This window comes from Sus scrofa, chromosome 13, assembly GCF_054392235.1.
Source record: "Sus scrofa isolate SSC_HxYL_T2T_F1_AM1 chromosome 13, Sscrofa_HxYL_maternal_Yorkshire_Landrace_v2.0, whole genome shotgun sequence".
NCBI classification, from domain to species: Eukaryota; Metazoa; Chordata; class Mammalia; order Artiodactyla; family Suidae; genus Sus; species Sus scrofa.
In genome coordinates, this window is record NC_139395.1 from 21,607,243 (window position 1) to 21,625,690 (window position 18,448).

Genomic DNA, 18,448 nt, shown 5'->3' on the forward strand with positions numbered 1-18,448 from the left:
CACCTTTTGAGTCTGAAAACTATGGAAGCAAATCACAGCTGCTGAGTGGATGATTCAGGTAATTCACATAGATGCCCAGGAAAGAGTCCATTCTTCATTGAGAATGACTGAAATCAAGCTTCAGATTGAGCCAGACCCGCGCAGATTGCCACCATCACTGCCTGGATCCATCACTGTTCCAGATATACACCCACCTTTAGACTGGGCACAAAGTAAAGCAGTTTGTGTTTCTGCGGGAGAGGCTACCACCACGTGCCAAACTTGTGACTCCTGCTACAAGCTGACCCATCTGGCTCATGGCCAGGGAGGACACATCACACACAGGGCATGGTCCCATGCTCCTGACATCCTGACTACACTGTCCCCTCTCAGAGTGGCTCATCCCACTGTTGACATATTTTCCATTTATGGAATTGCTATTACACACCAATCAGTCAGCTCCATCACGAGAGTATGGCCCATGAAATTAATCTGAGTCAAGTGCTGTGCTGTCTGGACCATTTTCAGTCTGACAGTGGTGTGCCTTATAGCACAAAGGTTACTCAACAGTGAGCTGTTAGCCAAGGCATTCAATGAACTTTTCCTGTTCCCAACCATCCACAGTCATCTGCTATTACCAAGCTTTGGAATAGCCTTCTCAAAAACCATCTACCTGGAAAACAAAAAACAAAAAACAAGAAAAACCCGTCTACCTGGACCTAGAAATTATCATGCTAAGTGAAGTTAGCCAACATCATATGCTATCACTTACATGTGGAATCTAGAAAAAGGACACGATGAACTTCTTTGCATAATAAACACTGACTCACAGACTTTGAAAAACTTATAGTTTCCAAAGGAGACAGGTTGGGGGTGGGGGGAGGGGCCTGAGGTTTGAGATGGAAATGCTACAAAATTGGGTTGTAATGATCACAATTACAACTATAAATGTAATAAAATTCATTGAGGAAAAAAAAATCTACCTTCCTCACCAGCTCCTGGCTCACAAGTCTTAGTAAACCAGTTTTGTCACTGGATGCCACTGTTCCCCAAAAGTAATTGTCCCATCCTGCGTAATAATTAGAATGGGAGGAGTTGGAATTATATATACTTGTTCTGAAAATTCGAGACTCTGCCGTGACCACTCTTTAACATGATAAGTTGCCTTTTTCTTCCCCCCTCTAGATTTTAAGTTCCCTGAGTGGAAAGTCTACACCTTATCTTGAGTAATGTTTGATGCACTGCGAGTGTTCACAAATAACATAATTAATCTTCTAAGCCAAGAAGATTTCATTTAGGAAATCAGTTTATTTGTTCTGTTTTATTTTTCTTTTCAATTAAATTAAATCTGGGCATTCAACGGTATAAGATTCAAATCATCAAAAACCATCCTACAGCTGTACTAAGAAGACCCATATTTTATTACCCTCTGAGAAAAAAAAGCTCCTCAAGGACACCAAGCACTACATTGTGAATATTAAAAGTTAACTATTTAAAAGGTATATCAGCATTAAATAATTCTCAGTAATTTTCTCTTAGTAATTTAATTTTATCATAAGGAATGCGCCTGGTGGTTCACTAAGATAATCAACAGCTATTAAGATGATCGTCTTGCCTATAATTACATTTAAAATGAAAAATTTTTAGGAAGCAGAGCATTATGCATTCTGCTAGGTTTTCTTATTCACACCCCTACTATGTAAATTTCCCCAATACCATCTTTGTAGATACTTGGATTTGAGTAAAATTTAAAGTATACTTGTTTTTGGCCCCACTCACTGCATGTGAAAGTTCCCAGACCAGGGATCGAACCCACACCACAGTAACAAGCTGAGCTGCAGCAGTGACAATACCAGATCTTTAACCCACTAAGCCACAGAGGAACTCCTAAAGAATAATTTTTAAATTACATGTAAATATCAGTCAGTCTCTAAATTAAAAACCAGAAAAACAGTTGAATACTTACATTTTCTTTAAACATAACTATTGAAAAAAGTCACTGATGACTGATTGGTATTTGTCCCGACATAATTAATACAAACTTAAATGAGATATTTAGCCCAGTTTTTATTTATCAACACAACACAGGCATACACACCCCTAATCTAAAAGCAAATAGAATAAAAGAGCTTAAAATGAATTAGCCAGTAACTAATCAAGTTTTGGGTTTTTGGGGTTTTTTTTTTTTTTTTTTTTTGCCTTTTGTCTTTTTAGGGCTGCACCCAGGGCATGTGGAGGTTCCCAGGCTAGGAGTCCAATCAGAACTATAGCTGCCGACCTAAGCCAGAGCCACAGCAACGCCAAATCCAAGCCACATCTGCGACCTGCACCACAGCTCACAGCATCACCAGATCCTTAACCCACTGAGCGAGGCCAGGGATTGAACCCACAACCTCATGGTTCCTAGTCGGATTCGTTTCTACTGCACCATGGCGGGAACTCCTCAAGATTTTTTAATAAGATAGAATGTATGAAATATAACTTTTCTAAAACAGTACTCAATATTGGAATAGAGATATGAATATTATATTTTCTTTTTGAGATAAACTAAAATTATTCTGCTCTTTCTTTTCTTGTCTTATCAAGATTATATCCCTATACCATACAGGCTTATTTATGAGCTCTTACTTGCTTATACTAGACTCTTTCTAAAACAGTTTTGAGGCTGCCTAGAAAAATAAGTACCATTAGAGCCAAAAAAGTGAGGAATCAGGGCAAAGAGAAAATAAAGTTGGAATAAAATAAGATGAAACTTGGAGTTTCCGTTGTGGCACAGTGGTTAACGAATTTGACTAGGAACCATGAGGTTTCGGGTTCGATCCCTGGCCTTGCTCAGGTGTTGCCGAGAGCTGTGGTGTAGGTTGCAGACTCGGATCGGATCCCGAGTTGCTGTGTCTCTGGAGTAGGCCAGTGGCTACAGCTCTGATTAGACTCCTAGCCCTGGAACTTCCATATGCCAAGGGAGAGGCCCTAGAAAAGGCAAAAAGACCAAAATAAATAAATAAATAAAATAGGAGTTCCCGTCGTGGCGTAGTGGTTAACGAATCCAACTAGGAACCATGAGGTTGCAGGTTCGGTCCCTGCCCTTGATCAGTGGGTTAATGATCCAGCGTTGCCATGAGCTGTGGTGTAGGTTGCAGACGCGGCTCGGATCCCACGTTGTTGTGGCTCTGGTGTAGGCCGGTGGCTACAGCTCCGATTCAACCCCTAGCCTGGGAACCTCCATATGCTGCGGGAGCGGCCCAAGAAATAGCAACAACAACAACAACAAAAAGACAAAAGACAAAAAAATAAATAAATAAATAAATAAAATAAAATAAGATGAAACTTGAAATAAAATATGTTCTTATAGCACAAAATGTATGCTCCAAGATCATGTTCAGAAACTACATGTGTTTCTCTGAATTGGCTGTAAGCTTCCTAGTAGCCAAATCAAAAAGACATGCACAGTCAGTACTAAATCATTGCTGTACATGAGATAAAAACAAAGCAGATACTTATTTTTCATTTTGTTTGGGTTTTTTGACCACACTCACAGCATGTAGAAGTTCTCAGCTGGGATTAGACCCTACCCGCAGCAGCAACCCAAGCAGCTGCAGTGACAACACCAGAGCCTTAAACCACTGGGCCACAAGAGAGCTCCACAAACCAGATACTTAGATGAAACACAGTTATTTTGTTTAGAAAGAATGGGTTTCCTTATAAAGAGGATGTGTGTGACAAAAATAAACAACAGCCACATGGGCGTACTATTTTTAAAAAAATCTACATTTCACAAGCAGTTTGTATAGTAGTGCACCTTGGTGTCAACCAAAGGCAGCGCAGCTTGGTAAATCCTGTGATGGCCTAAAATGATGTTAGATAATTATGCAGCCTTGGGTTGACCTGACTTGATCAAAGAATAAAGCTTAGAGTAGCTTGACTATTGAACAATCTTGCTCTCTCAAAACTGAAACCATACCTGCTCCCCCAGGGAAAGCCTTCTAAGCTTGACATGGACCCGACTGACAGTACTATGTACACATATTCAGAATGAGATAGGGGTTGTCCACCTCCCAGGCTCCTAGCACACTCCAATTTAATCACCTGCAACAGTGGTTCTCAAACCTGAATATACGTCAGAATCGCTGAAGGGTTTGTTAAAATTTCTAGACCCCCAATCCCAAGTTCCTAATTCAGTTGATCTGGGGTGGGCCTTAGAATGCGCTTTTTTTTTTTTTTTTTTTAAGGGCCAAACCAGAAGCATATGGAGGTCCCAGGCTAGGGGCCGAATCAGAGCTACAGCTGCCAGCCTACACCGCAGCCACAGCAACGCTGGATCTGAGCTGCCTCTGAGACCTACACCACAGAAGTTCCCATCGTGGCACAGCAGAAACGAATCAGACTAGGAACCATGAGGTTGCAGGTTTGATCCTTGGCCTCGCTCAGTGGGTTAAGGATCCGGTGTTCCTGTGAGCTCTGGTAGAGGTCGGAGACGCATTTTGGATCTGTTGTTGCTGTGACTGTGCCATAGGCCAGCAAGTCTAGCTCCGATTAGACCCCTAGCCTGGGAACCTCCATATGCCACCAGTGCGGCCCTAAAAAAAAATTAAATAAAAATTTAAAAAAGACAAAGGAAACCTACACTGCAGCTCACGGCAACGCCAGATCCCCAAACCACTGAGGGAGGCCAGGGATCAAACCCTCAACCTAATGGTTATTAATCAGATTCATTTCCGCTGTGCCACAACAGGAACTCCAGAATGTGCATTTTTAGCACGTTCCCAAGTCATACGGATGACGGTGAAAGAATCACATTCTGCTAACACAGGTCTGTCTCTTCCAGCTGTTAGCACACTTCTTCTCTCAAGAGCCAAAAAATAAATATCATGGGCCTTGCAAGCTATTCAGTATCTGATGCACACATATAGTTGTAAAAACAGACATAGACAATTCTTAAAAGGGTATGCATGTGACCCAGCAATCCCACTCATGGGCATACATCCAGAGAAAATTCTAATTTGAAAGGAAGGTGCCTCATTAGCACAATAAGTAGCACATCAGTCTCATAATTGGAAAGGATACATGCACCCCTATGTTCACTGCAGCACTATTCACAATAGTCAAGACATGAAAGTAACCTAAATGTCCATTGACAGATGAATGGATAAAGAAGAAGAGGTATATTTATACAATGGAATACTATTCACCCATAAAAAAAGAATGAAATAGTGCCATTTGCAGCCACACGGGTGGACCTAAAGATTACCATACTAAGTGAAGTAAGTCAGAAAAAGGAAGACAAAACACCATATAATATCACTTATACGTGTAATCTAAAATGTGGCACAAAGAACTTATCTATGAAACAGAAACAGACTCACAAACATGGAAAACAAACTTGGGTTATCAGAAGGGAAAGGGAGGAAAGGAGGAATAAATTACGAGTTTTGGACTAGCAGATATGAATTACCATATATAAAATAGATAAACAACAAGGTCCTAGTATATGGCATAGGGAACTATATGCCATATCCTACAATAAACCATAATAGAAGAATTGCAAAAAAGAATATGAGTGTGTGTGTATGTGAACCACTGCTGTATGCCTGAAACTAACAACACTGCAAATCAACTACACTTCCATTGTAAAAGGTCAGGGGGCTGGGGTGGAGAGTCATGTAAAAATATTTACAAAAACAGGTGGTAGACAGGATTTGACCCATAGCCAGCTAATCCTGATTTACTTGAGCCTGCTGAGAACTGTAAGCCCATGCACAAACCAAAAAGCTCTGCTTCACTACTGGCCTTATCGTAGTGCCTGAAGGCTGCCAGCAAAGTGTCAAAGTTTTGGTAGTTAACTTTCTTCAAGTGATGCCGCGTGGCTGCAATGAGGGCTCGCTCTCTGTCCTTGCCTCGGAGATACTCGCCTGGAAGTCTTCTGTGAATGAGATCACCAGCTCCTATTGAAGAGGGGAAAAAAGTCTTTTATCGGAATTTAAAGGCTGTCACTATTATTCCCATCCTAAAAAGAGATCTAGCAACTCATGTGAATGAAAAAACCTAACTCCAATACTATTACATAGCATGACAGAAAAGTCTTGTATTAAAAAAAAAAATGTACAAAGCAATTGATAAAAACAAATGCTTCTGCTTTATGTGAGTTCTCTGCTCAATGAAACAAATCTGAAGAAATGAATTTTATGGGCAATCATCAGCCCCACTCAGCTGTCAAGCCCTTTCCTAAGATGGCCAAGCCCTTGCCTGTCTACCTCTAAGCAGACATTTGTCTACAAAGTTGAGGATCTGCAAGCTGGGCTAATTCCATGTGGGGGCCATTCTGTGTGCCTCGGGGTCGATTAAACTTCTGAAAAAATGGACACAAATTCCCTGCTCCTTTCCAACAGGAGTTTCCAATCTGCATGTCACGTCCCCATTTCTCAATCTTGCTTCCTCTACACTATTAACAGCCAAAGAGACCTGCCTCATCCATAGCTCCATTAACTGAGTCCTGACCCACAACCACCTGTAATGACCTCACCAGTCCACCTGCTACAACCCCTAGACCCAGCCCTTACTTCCACTTTTCTTTCGTGACTTAAAGGAACTTCCCTGTATACATACATACTCCCTACAAACCCCATTCCTTGGATATTAATGGGACAGAGATCAGACCAGAGTTAACCAGATGTGATGGCTTGGTGGATGTCATTGGAAGAGACCTTTTGCCTCTGTTCTTTTTCCCCTGGTCTATTACACCTCTTCCTTCCTGCTTCCTTGAGGCAAGGACATGCTGGCAACTGGCTGCAATATCCTGGGTAGGCTGATTTAAATTGCAACAATTTAAATTGTTAAATTCAAGGCTACTCATATTTATACCTACCTTGTACAAGACACTATATTAAATATTAAGCTCTGTCAAGTGTCTCTTTTAACAGATATTTTCAGCACCTCTATGTTTATTATAAAATCAGGAGCTAATTCTACACGTTCCAATTAAAGTTTTCTTTCTAAGGGTAGACCCTGAGTATGGGTGAAAATCTCACAATCAGTGCTGGTTCCAGGAACTGGGAAAGTGCCAGAACAAGATCATCTGAAATGGGGTCAGTTACCATCAGACCATCCTTGGCCAAAACTCAAGCAGGGCTCTTCGAGACACAGCAATCAGAATGGTTAGGGGTGACTTTTGACAAATAAACGTGGCTTCCTCTCCTCATTCCTTCCCCTGATGTAAACCCTTTGGTGGGGCGGGGGCGGGAGACGACTCTTCTGTATAAGGAGGTCCCTCCTCTTCCATAAGATGGCTCTTGATTAAGGTTTTTTACCTTGAGAGGCCTTTCCTCTTTATTAACATCCAAAAATAACCAATGGAATGGTTGTATCTCCAACTCCACTTGGTTTTCCCAGCACAACTCCCACCCCCTGCCAGGAATAACCACCTAGTGAGTGAGATGTACCCTGATACCTTCTTCTGCTTTCACCCTGAGAGAATATTTCTGACCCTCAGGTCAAATCACTGGCAATTACACAAGAGTCATCTCTAAGGAGGTGAAATCTAGAGTGGAAGTTCTGGCCCTGAGAGAGAGGCCCATGACCTGGATCCCACACCAGGGCATCAGAAAAGCAAGCTCCTCATCTGTGCCCCACCTGCAACCGGTTCCCAGATACACCACTGCCCACCTGTCCTGGAGTCTCCTTCCCGTTGCCCCTGCCCTGGTGCATTCTGGGAGCTGGACACAGCCCTTGTACCTCCCTGTAAGCATCTTAACATAACCAGCAACCCCAGGCCCGAGGGATGAAGCCTTCTCTGTGCAGTTGCCGTTATTACCCTAAGTAAGGCTGAGGGAGAAATCCAAGCCCAGTAAAGAAACCAGTTATGTCCTCAGAAGCAGGCAGACCCTGAAGCTTTCCACAGAATAGATGCTATTAGTTAACCTCAATAGTAGTCACAAAAGACAGCTGGAGTTAATCTGTGTCCATCCTGAGCTCCATGAAAAGTCTAGAGAGAACTGTCCTCTTTCATAGTTGCAACGTGCAGCGTAAAGGCCGATACTGACACATGTGGTTTTTAAACTATTAATGTCAGTGTTCTCTGGTTTCTTTTTTTTTTTTTTTTTTCTTTTTATGGCCACAACTGTGGCCTATGGAAGTTCCCAGGTCAGTGCTAGAATCAGAGCTACAGCTGCAGCCCCATCTGCAACCTATGCCACACTGTGTGGCAACACCGTATCCTTCACCCAAAGAGTGAGGCCATGGATCCAAACTGCATCCTCAAGGACACTATGTTGAGTTCTCAACCCACTGAGCCACAGCAGGAACTCCTTGTTTGCATTTTGTAACACTATCTTCTCATGCAATTTATAAGAATAACATAGCTCAACTATTAGGAAAGTTGTCAATGCTATCTACCAACGTGATGAACTATGTGTTGATAAACTATGTGTTGGAATACAATGTACTGTGCCCTAGACCCCAAGAATGCAACAGACAGCAAACATGAAGCTGCCCTCCAGTTCACAGCTCACGAGGATCACCTACTCTTTCTTCAGGCTAATGGATGGGTTTCCTAAATCATCCCTTACTCACTCCTAAAGGTATGAAGAGCCTCTAAGATGGGCAGGCATCCACTAAACATACAACAGTTGATCTAAAAACAGAACGAAAATACGATCTCCTAACGTGGTGATTCATAGTGTTCTAAAGCACTATGTTGCATAAGCTCAATAAATACTTATTTTATTTGTCAATGAGTGGGTTTTAGCAAACATGTTTTCAGTAGTGGTTCTTAAACCGTAGTGTACATGAGAGCTACTGAATCAGACTATCTGGGCATGGGTCCCAGGGACCTGTATATTTAATAAACTCCCTGGGTGATTTTAATGCAGGCCGACTGCAAACTTTATTTTGAAAACCGCTAATAAGTACCCCAATCCCAATAAGCTTTTGCATAGTTTTCTCTTTTGAAGGCTGCTGTTTAGATTGCTTAGGACTAAAAACACTATCCTGATAAGTTTCCTCTGCCACTTTATAGGCTGAGTCACAGACTGGCTGGTGGGAATAGTGGTTCTTAAACACATGATTGTAGAGTACAGTGTTTTCTTGAACTTGAATGTCCCTACAGTTCATCTGGGAATATTGTTAATATGCAGTCTTAAGAGTTCTCCAGTAGTGCAGCAAGTTAAGGACCCAGCGTTGGAACTGCTGTGGCTCAGGTCACTGCTGTGGTGTGGGTTCGATCCCTGGCTGGGAAATTTCTGCATGCTGTGGGGGCAGCCAAAAAAAATTTAATTTAAAAAAAATTTTTTTAAATGTAAATGCAGTTTCTGATTCAGTATGTCTGGAATGGAGCCTGAGATTCTGCATTTCTAAGAACCTTGCAGAGGATACCAACACTGGCCATCCACAACCACATTTTGAGTAACAGGGCCCTAGTATAATATTCATATTCATTAAAAAACTGCCTCACTTCACTTTGGCTTGTTTAATACAGGCCTTATTTCTTTTCTTTTCTTTTCTTTTTTTTTTGGTCTTTTGTCTTTATAGGGCCACACCTGCGGCATATGGAGGTTCCCAGGCTAAGGGTCCAGTCAGAGCTGTTGCAGCTGGCCTATGCCCTAGCGACAGCAACGCCAGATCTGAGCCACATCTGCAACCCACACCACAGCTCTTGGCAACGCTGGACCCTTAACCCACTGAGTGAGGCCAGGGATCGAACACACAACCTCATGGTTCCTAGTTGGGTTTGTTTCCGCTGTGCCAGGTCGGGAAGTCCAAAGCCTTATTTATTTTCTAAATATTCTGAGCCTTAACTACACTAAAGGAATTCATTATAAGGGCTTTAGTCTGTACCTAGTTCAAATGTAATAGAAAATAAATTTTGTTTCTTTCTTGGGCTACAAATTGTTCTTATTCATGTTAATGTAATATTTTAAGCCTTAAAATTGGAAGCTTGGAGGGAAGGAGATTATGAATTTAACAGTATAATTTTAGGGTGATTTTGTTGTTTGCTTTTTAAGAAGAAAGTGTATATGTTTACCATACTCGTCAGGACGGAGACAAGCCCCAAATGTGTGGTCGGGGGGAACAGTCATCGTTTCTGCAATGCTATCAAAGAAAAAAAATCCTTTAGTGAAAATACCCACCACACGGCATCCCTGGAATTTAAAAGGTGTTTGTCATATGTTTTTAATCGCCTATATTTTCTCCTATAACCAAACTATGAAGATCAAACAGAAGTTCTCCAATAGATCTTTTGTCTAATCTTCCACTTGCATTAGCAATGGCTGAGTGCTTTCACCTGCTTTCAGTCGCCCAGACTGAAAAAGAAAAAAAGCAGAGCATATTCAAGACAGAATTACGGAAGTAAATATATATCTAGATATAGACATAGATATAGATGGGTCCTGGGTGATGGAAAACAGCAAATGTCACCACGGAAAATAAAAAGAAAAATTAATAAGGGAAATAGAAAATAAAGCAGTCTCTCCGTACCTTCTAGAATATAGGCCTCACTGAAAGGTTTTTTTTGTTTGTTTGTTTGTTTTGCTTTTTAGGGCCGCATTTGCGGCAAATCGATGGGGTCAAATTGGAGCTGCAGCTGCTGGCCTACACCACAGCCACAACAACGCGGGATCCTAGCCGCACCTGTAACCTACACCACAGCTCACGGAAACGCCAAATCCTTAATCCGCTGAGCAAGGTCAGGGATCAAACCCGCATCCTCATGGATACTAGTCAGATTTGTTTCCACTGAGCCATGTCGGGAATTTCTGAAAGTTTTGTATGTGCAGATGATTACTTACATATATGGAGATATCATGCTAAATATATATATATATTTATTTGTTTATAAATAAATATCACAGATAATATCAGAGATATCACAGTAAATATATGTGTATCAGAGATATACACTGTAAATATATATATATGCCTTTGTTTACAAATAAATTCCTTTTGTCCAGATAGATAGATAGAGAGGCACATGCAGAGAGACAGGGAAGAGAGAAAAAAAATGAAATTTCTAATATCCCAGAAATAACGCTTTGTACAAAATTCATCCTCCCTCTTCTTCAAATACCCTCTCCATTTTGGAGGGCTCAGCACTTTCCTGGAACCTCAAACTCGATAGAGGCTAACAGAGTTCCCTTATTAAGACAAAAGGAATATTCTTAATAGGTAGAATCTCATAGAACACAGGCCAAAATTTACCACAAGAGTTTTTTTAAAATTTGATCCAAAAAACATTATCAGGAGTTCCCACCATGGCTAAGTGGTTAACGAATCCGACTAGGAACCATGAGGTTGTGGGTTCGATCCCTGGCCTTGCTCAGTGGGTTAAGGATCTGGCGTTGCCAAGAGCTGTGGTGTAGGTTGCAGACGCGGCTTGGATCCCGCATTGCTGTGGCTATGGTATAGGCTGGCAGCTACAGCTCTGATTAGACCCCTAGCCTGGGAACCCACATATGCCATGGGAAGCGGCCCTAGAAAAGGCAAAAAGACAAAAAAATATATATATATCAGTCCTAAATTAATCACTGACTTACGGATCTAGGACTCTTCCAAGTTTATGTTGAAATTTTTCTTTGAAATCATCAGCTCTCTTGGATTCAATCTTTGCTCCTCTTTTCCTATAAAATTAGAAAATTGTCAGGTATCTCTGTTACCTAAAGTATTCATGGCTACCAAACATACATTTGGTGAGGTGTACCATTGTATCACTTGATCCATCAAAAAATAAATCCAGGGAGTTCCCATTGTGGCACAGAGGAAATGAATCCAACTGGTATCTTTGAAGATGAGGATTTGACTCCTGGCCTCACTCAGTGGGCTGGGGATCTGGTGGCGTGGCTGTGAGCTGTGGTGTGGTTAGAAGACACGGCTTGGATCCCACGTTGCTGTGGCTGTGGCGTAGGCCATCAGCTGTAACTCCGATTGGACCCCTTGTCTGGGAACTTCCATATGCCTCGGGTGCGGCCCTAAAAAGCAAATAAATAAATAAATAAATCCAGCTTCAAAAGAGATAATATGTTGAAAAGAAAGCCTTATGTATCCTTCTATCATATTTATTCTATTATAAAGATACGTTTAGAATAGAACATTTTGATTAAAGAATAAGACAAGCAGACACAAAATTTTACAGTAAACAAAACCAGTGTTAACATCATTACTATAAATGCAACTCCTAAAGTTGCTAAAAGAAAATTAAGCATCAAAGAATTAAGTGAACAAAGGATATAAACAAATAACTCACATCTGGTAGGCAAATATGTGGAGAAATTCTGATACTCTCCAGTAATAAAAGAAATATAAAAGAACAACAAAACATCACTTTTAATATAGCACATAAGTAAATAGAGAATATTTAACTTTGGCAAAAAGTATGGTAAAACACTTAGAGATTGCTGGTGCAAATTGCTCTAATCCTTTTGGAAATAATTTGGTAACATGATTCAAAAAGCATAAAAATGTTCACCCTCTTTTCTCTACATCTAGAAACCAATCATAAGGAGATAATGCACATAATTAAAAATGTGAAAAAGTTATTTTTCTAAAAATGCTTATAGCCTCATTGACTATTTTGGAAAAAAAGAAAACAATCTAAATGTCCAGTCATAGAGAGTGATTAATTATGTCACATTAGCAAGAACATACTCTGTGCTCATTCTAAATGTTGGTTATTAAGAATACACAGCAATATAAAATTATTTCATGTTTAGTGAAAAGGTGGGATATAAAATGGGATTGCACTCTGATTAAAGCTATACACAGGAAGCCACACTAGGAAGAAATAGACTAAAAAGATAATAACAGTTGAATTAAGGTGACAGGATTATGGGTGATTTTATTTTGCCAATTTTCTGTAATATAATTTCATCACTTCTATCACTGTGATTAAATAAGATTTCTTTTGAGAACAGTAAAATTGCACCACTATTTAATAACACTAAAATTAATAAATTCTCTATTGTTTTGCTAAGACTAAACACAATGAACATTAAATTCTTAAACTCCATTTGCTTTTAAAACTATTTCCTGTTCTGTAGAAATATGAAACTGAATAAATTTCTGGAGAAGAGTGACACTCTGTGGAGAAAACGAAAGATGAAATATAAAGTAATTTATCTCTTATTTCTTCATTTACTTCCCGTTAGTTCAAAAAAGGGAAAAAAGAACAATGTGGAGAAAATCACAATAAATCAGTGGCAGTTTGAGCTGTAATTTGGACACATAAAGTTGACAATCTAAAAACCAGCTCCAAAAGTTTGAGAACCATTGGTATAAGCAATTGATAGTCAATGTGAAACAAAATGAAACAAAAAAAACAAGAAAATACAAGAAACTCATTTATGTTTTTAAATGTATTTCTTCAACAATTATCAACTAAGGACATAAACTGAGGGGTCTTTTTTTTTTTTACCTTTTTTTGACTAAAAATATGCTTTTATTATATTTTAAAAATGACAGAGAAGCTTAAAAAATAATTTTAAAAAGTAAAAATCAGCTCCAAGGGGTGTAATTAGGAACATGCAGCGATGATAAGGGGAGAGATTCTAAGTGATAGAGCCTACACTTTTCAGCCTCAAAATGCCTGGATTATGTTTCCGAAAGAATCAGGAAGTGTTTGTGAGCAGCCATGTATGTCAGAGTATCAACAACTGTAACATCATTACACACCTCACAGTACTCACTAACCAATTCAGAGTAAAGTCTTCTGTGTGCAAGTGAATTTTTTCTTTCAAACACACACACACACTGCCTACCATTTTGAGATTCTAACTGATTCTTCAGACCAAAGGTCATAAACAAGATAGACAGAAGTAGTTTTATGGAGAAAATATATCCCTTCAAAGTTAGGAGCAAACTAAATTTATGTTAAAATGGTGCATATCAAATTGAGATGTAAACAAAATACAAATAGTCTTATAGACATAGAAGGAAAACTTATGGTTACCAAAGGGAAGGGATAAATTGGGAGTTTGAGACTAACATATACACACTACTACATATAAACTAGATAGACAAAAAGGACCCACTGTATAGCACAGGAAACTATATTTAATATCTTGTAATAATCTATAATGGAAAAGAATCTGAAAAACACATTTATACATATATATGTATGTATGTATAACTGACTCACTTTGCTGTACACCTAAAATTAACACAACATTGTAAATCAATTAAAAAATAAATTTTAAAAAAAGAGAAGAAAATAGGAACAAAAAAATTGAGATACAAACATGCTTTATTCTAGGTTTATAATAACAATCACACTGAAGAATGAAGTAGTGAATTCTTTTTGAAATTCAATAAACCGAGGGAATAAAGCACCTCTACTATTTCAGCAATAATTTTCCAACTAAGTTTTGAAATACAGAAAGTATGATCAAAGAAAACATTGCACCATAAATGAAGTTTCCTTGGGGGCAGAGAAAAGTTGGCAGGAAATGTATCCTGCAAATTGCTTGCTTTTATAAATTTGGTGTGTTTTTCTATGACTATCCCAAAGCACTGATAAATATGTCCTTGTTAGAGTTCCCATTGTGGTGCAGCAGGAACGAATCTGACTAGTATCCATGAAGATGTGGGTTCAATCCCTGGCCTCACTCAGTGGGTTAAGAATCCAGTGTTGCCATAAGCTGTGGTGTAGGTCACAGACAAGGCTCAGATCCCAAGCTGCTATGGCTGTGCCATAGGCTGGCAGCTGCAGCTCCAATTCGACCCCTAGTCTGGGAACTTCCATAAACAGCAGGTGCAGCCCTGAAAAAAAAATTTTTTTAATGTCCTTGTTAATGACTCAAAGGCTCTGCTCTTGGGACCTTCTTAAAGACTACGTTGTGAATGGGTTTATTTTATATTTTTTATATATTGATGGCAGGTTGATATTTCTAAATTTTCAGGAATGGATAAACCATGTTTGTCATCTCTCTTTAACTATCAGTTTCCATACTATATTTAATTATAAGTATGTACAGTGAAATATTTGTAATTTCTTCATATTTTCCTTTATGTATGAATAAACCGCTTTAATAATGATAAATTAATGAATATTTATTTTCAATATTCATTAATATGAGCTCTTCTATACCCTAAAGAAAACCATCTCATATGGGCTTACTATAATATTGTAGGAATTTCTTCTGTGTTTGTGTGATATCATTATTTGTTTTGAATTCAAGTATCAGAAACACATACAACAAGAGATATGTGGAAGAAGAATGGAAATCAGTATTTCAGGCCTGCAATCACAGAATGAAGTGCCTGTGAACCTGGGGGAGTGGTTAAGGACAGCCTCTGGAGACACACTGCCAGGATTTCATTCCTACCCCTATACTTAGCTGCATGATCCTGGGCAAATGATATAATGTCCCTGTACCTCAGTTTCTTCATCTGTAAAATGGAAAGGATAAAAATTATAGTACACCTACCTCATGGAGTTGGTAGGATTAAGTTATTAACATATAAAGTACTTAGCACTTTGCCTCTGTAACTGGGAGCTGTTATATCAGCGACCAGACAGGGATACCTGTGGGAATGCAAGCTTTGTGTGCACTCTGAGGCCTATGGAAACTTGGAGGGTCAGTGTATAATTTAAAGATGGCAGAGGGCAAAACAAACTCACCATTGAGGGATAGCAATGCAGGCCCAGTATATTCATTTCTGTGGTTGCTAGAACAAATTACCACAAACTTGTGGCTTGAAACAACAGAAATGGGAGTTCCCTGGTAGCTCAGTGAGTTAAGGACCCAGTGTTGTCACTGCTGTGGCACAGGTTCAGCCCCTGGCCAGGGAATTTCTGCCATGCTACAGGAACAGCCAAAAACAAAACAAAACAAAACAAAAAAACGACGACGACAACAACAACAACAAAACAAACAAACAAACAAACAAAACCCAGAAATGTATTCTCTCACAGTTCTAGGAACCAGTATTCTGAGATCAAGGTGACAGCAAGGCTGCATTCCCTCCAAAGGGTCTAGGGGAGAATCTATTCATTGCTTCTTCCAATTCTGGAAGCTGTTGGCATTGTTTGGCCTTCTTGGCTTGAAGCTGTATTATTCCAGTCTGTTCCTATCTTACCTTCACCTTCTCTGTGTGTTTTCTCCCTCTGCCTTTCCCTTACAAGGACACTTGTCATTGGATTTAGGGCCCACCCACATATCTAGGAAATGATCTCTTCATCTCAAAATCTTTAACTTAATTGCATTTACAGAGACCCTGTTCTTATAGAAGATAATATACCTATAGTCTGGGAATCAGAACATGGACATCTTTGGAGGCCACCATTCAACTCACTACCCAAGTTTTTTGTTTTCAGTTTGTTTGTTTGTTTTTTCATTTTACTGCTGCACCTGCAGCACATGTAAGCTCCTGGGATAGGGGTCAAATTGGAGCTACAGCTGCTGGCCTACACCACAGCCACAGCCACAGCCACAGCAACACCAGATACAGTTGCATCTGTGACCTGTGCCGCAGCTTGCATCAACAGCTTGCATTAACCCATTGAGCAAGGCCAGGGATCAAACCCACATCCTTACAGACACTGTGTCAGGTTCTTAACCTGCTGAGCCACGACAGGAACTTCTACCCCAGCATTTTCAATCTTCTGATTTTTTAAGCATAGTTAAGTAATAGGGATTTTTATGAGTAATCTCCCAATATTTGTTGCCTTAGATATAAAAAAAAAAAGACAGGAAATGAAAAACTAAGGAATCATTTCAATTTTTTAGGAAAGTAGTAGTATATAGAATGCAAGCATAAAAAGGTCACAGTTAGCAAGAGTTAAGTCAGACACTCAGGTGCCCAAATAACTATTAAAAGAAGCTGAACGATAAATGACAGTTCAATTATATATGACGCAATTGTGTTTGTAAAGATTTGAAAGTCTGCCATCTTTAAGAAACATAGCACTGTTGATCCCATAGATTAAAAACACTCATGTATGTCTTCAGATTTGCTGAAAAGGCATGAAGTAACTGTTTTTTTTTTAATTTATTGAAGTATAGTTAGATTTACAATGTTGTGTTAATTTCTGCTATACAGCAAAGTGATTCAGTCATATATATATTTTCATATTCTTTTCTATTAAGGTTTGTCATAGGATGTTGAATATAGTTCCCTGTTTTATACAGTAGGACCTTATTGTTTATCCATTGTATATATAATAGGTTGCACCTGATAATCCCAAACTCCTAATCCTTCCCCTCTCCCCTTGACGACCCCAAGTCTGTTCTCTATGTCTGTAAGTCAGTTTCTGTTTTGTAGATAGGTACGTTTGTGTCATATTTTAGATTCCACCTGTAAGTGCTATCACATGATACTCGTCTTTGACTTGTTTGACTTAGTATGGTAGTCTCTAGATCCATCCATGTCTCTGCATACGGCATATTTTCATTCTTTTTCAATGGCTGGGTAATATTCCATTGTGAGTATATACACATCTTTATCCATTCATCCATCAATGGATATTTAGGTTGTTTTCATACTTTGGCTATTGTAAATGGTGCTGCTATGAACATTGGGGTAAATATTTCTTTTCAAATTAGAGTTTTCTTTGGACGTATGCCCAGAAGTGGAATTGCTGGATCATATGGTAACTCTATTTTTAATTTTGTATGAAACCTCTATACTGTTTTCCATAGTGTCTGCACCAATTAACATTCTCACCAACAGCGTAGTCTTTTCCTTCACAACTTCTCCAGCGTTTATTATTTGTAGATTTTTTTATGGTGGCTGTTCTGATGGATATGAGATGATACCTCATTGTAGTTTTGATTTGTGTTTCTTTTTTTTTTTTTTTTTTTTTTTTTTTTTTTTGGCTTTTTCTAGGGCCGCTTTCCACAGCATATGGAGGTTCCTAGGCTTGGGGTTGAATTAGAGCTGTAGCTGCTGGCCTACACCAGAGCCACAGCAATGCGGGATCCGAGCCGCATCTGCAACCTACACCGCAGTTCACGGCAATGCCAGATCCTTAACCCACTGAGCAAGGCCAGGGATCAAACCTGCAACCTCATGGTTCCTGGTCGAATTCATTAACCACTGCGCCACGATGATAACTCCAGATTTGCATTTCTATAATAATTAGCGATGATGAGCATCTCTTCATGTGCCTTTTGGACATCTGGGCATGAAGTAACTTTAGAATCGTGCACACACACACAACCATATTATGGTTATCTCTGGGGGAACTTGACAGTTTGGAAGACATATCACCGTGTATCTTTTTATGTTATTTTTATTTTTGAACCATGCCACGGCAATAAATAAACTTTTCTTTAAGTCCATATGCCATATATCCAACACTCATTCCAAGACACAGTATACTTAAACTTACATTTGTAGTTCATGAAGCCAATGTAAAGTTTTTGCCATGTTTCGTCCATCATTTGTATGGGGTGTTGGGACTCCATACAAGTTAAACCTATGGAAACTTGATGGGTTATACTTTCGGTTCTTTGCTTCTCCTATGGGGAGAAAAAAAAAAAAA

At 39.3% G+C, this 18,448-nt stretch overlaps 1 protein-coding gene across 1 annotated transcript in view; it reads right to left on the reverse strand.

The window, feature by feature from the left end:
• EFHB (EF-hand domain family member B) overlaps positions 1-18,448 on the reverse strand; it is a 64,451-nt gene that overhangs the window by 14,678 nt on the left and 31,325 nt on the right. Inside the window, exons 6-9 of the mRNA XM_003132069.5 lie at positions 18,296-18,425; positions 11,505-11,588; positions 9,995-10,062; positions 5,767-5,921 (exon numbers count right to left, since the gene is read on the reverse strand). Coding sequence (XP_003132117.3) covers positions 5,767-5,921; positions 9,995-10,062; positions 11,505-11,588; positions 18,296-18,425 — 437 coding nt within the window. The remainder of the gene's footprint in view (positions 1-5,766; positions 5,922-9,994; positions 10,063-11,504; positions 11,589-18,295; positions 18,426-18,448) is intronic.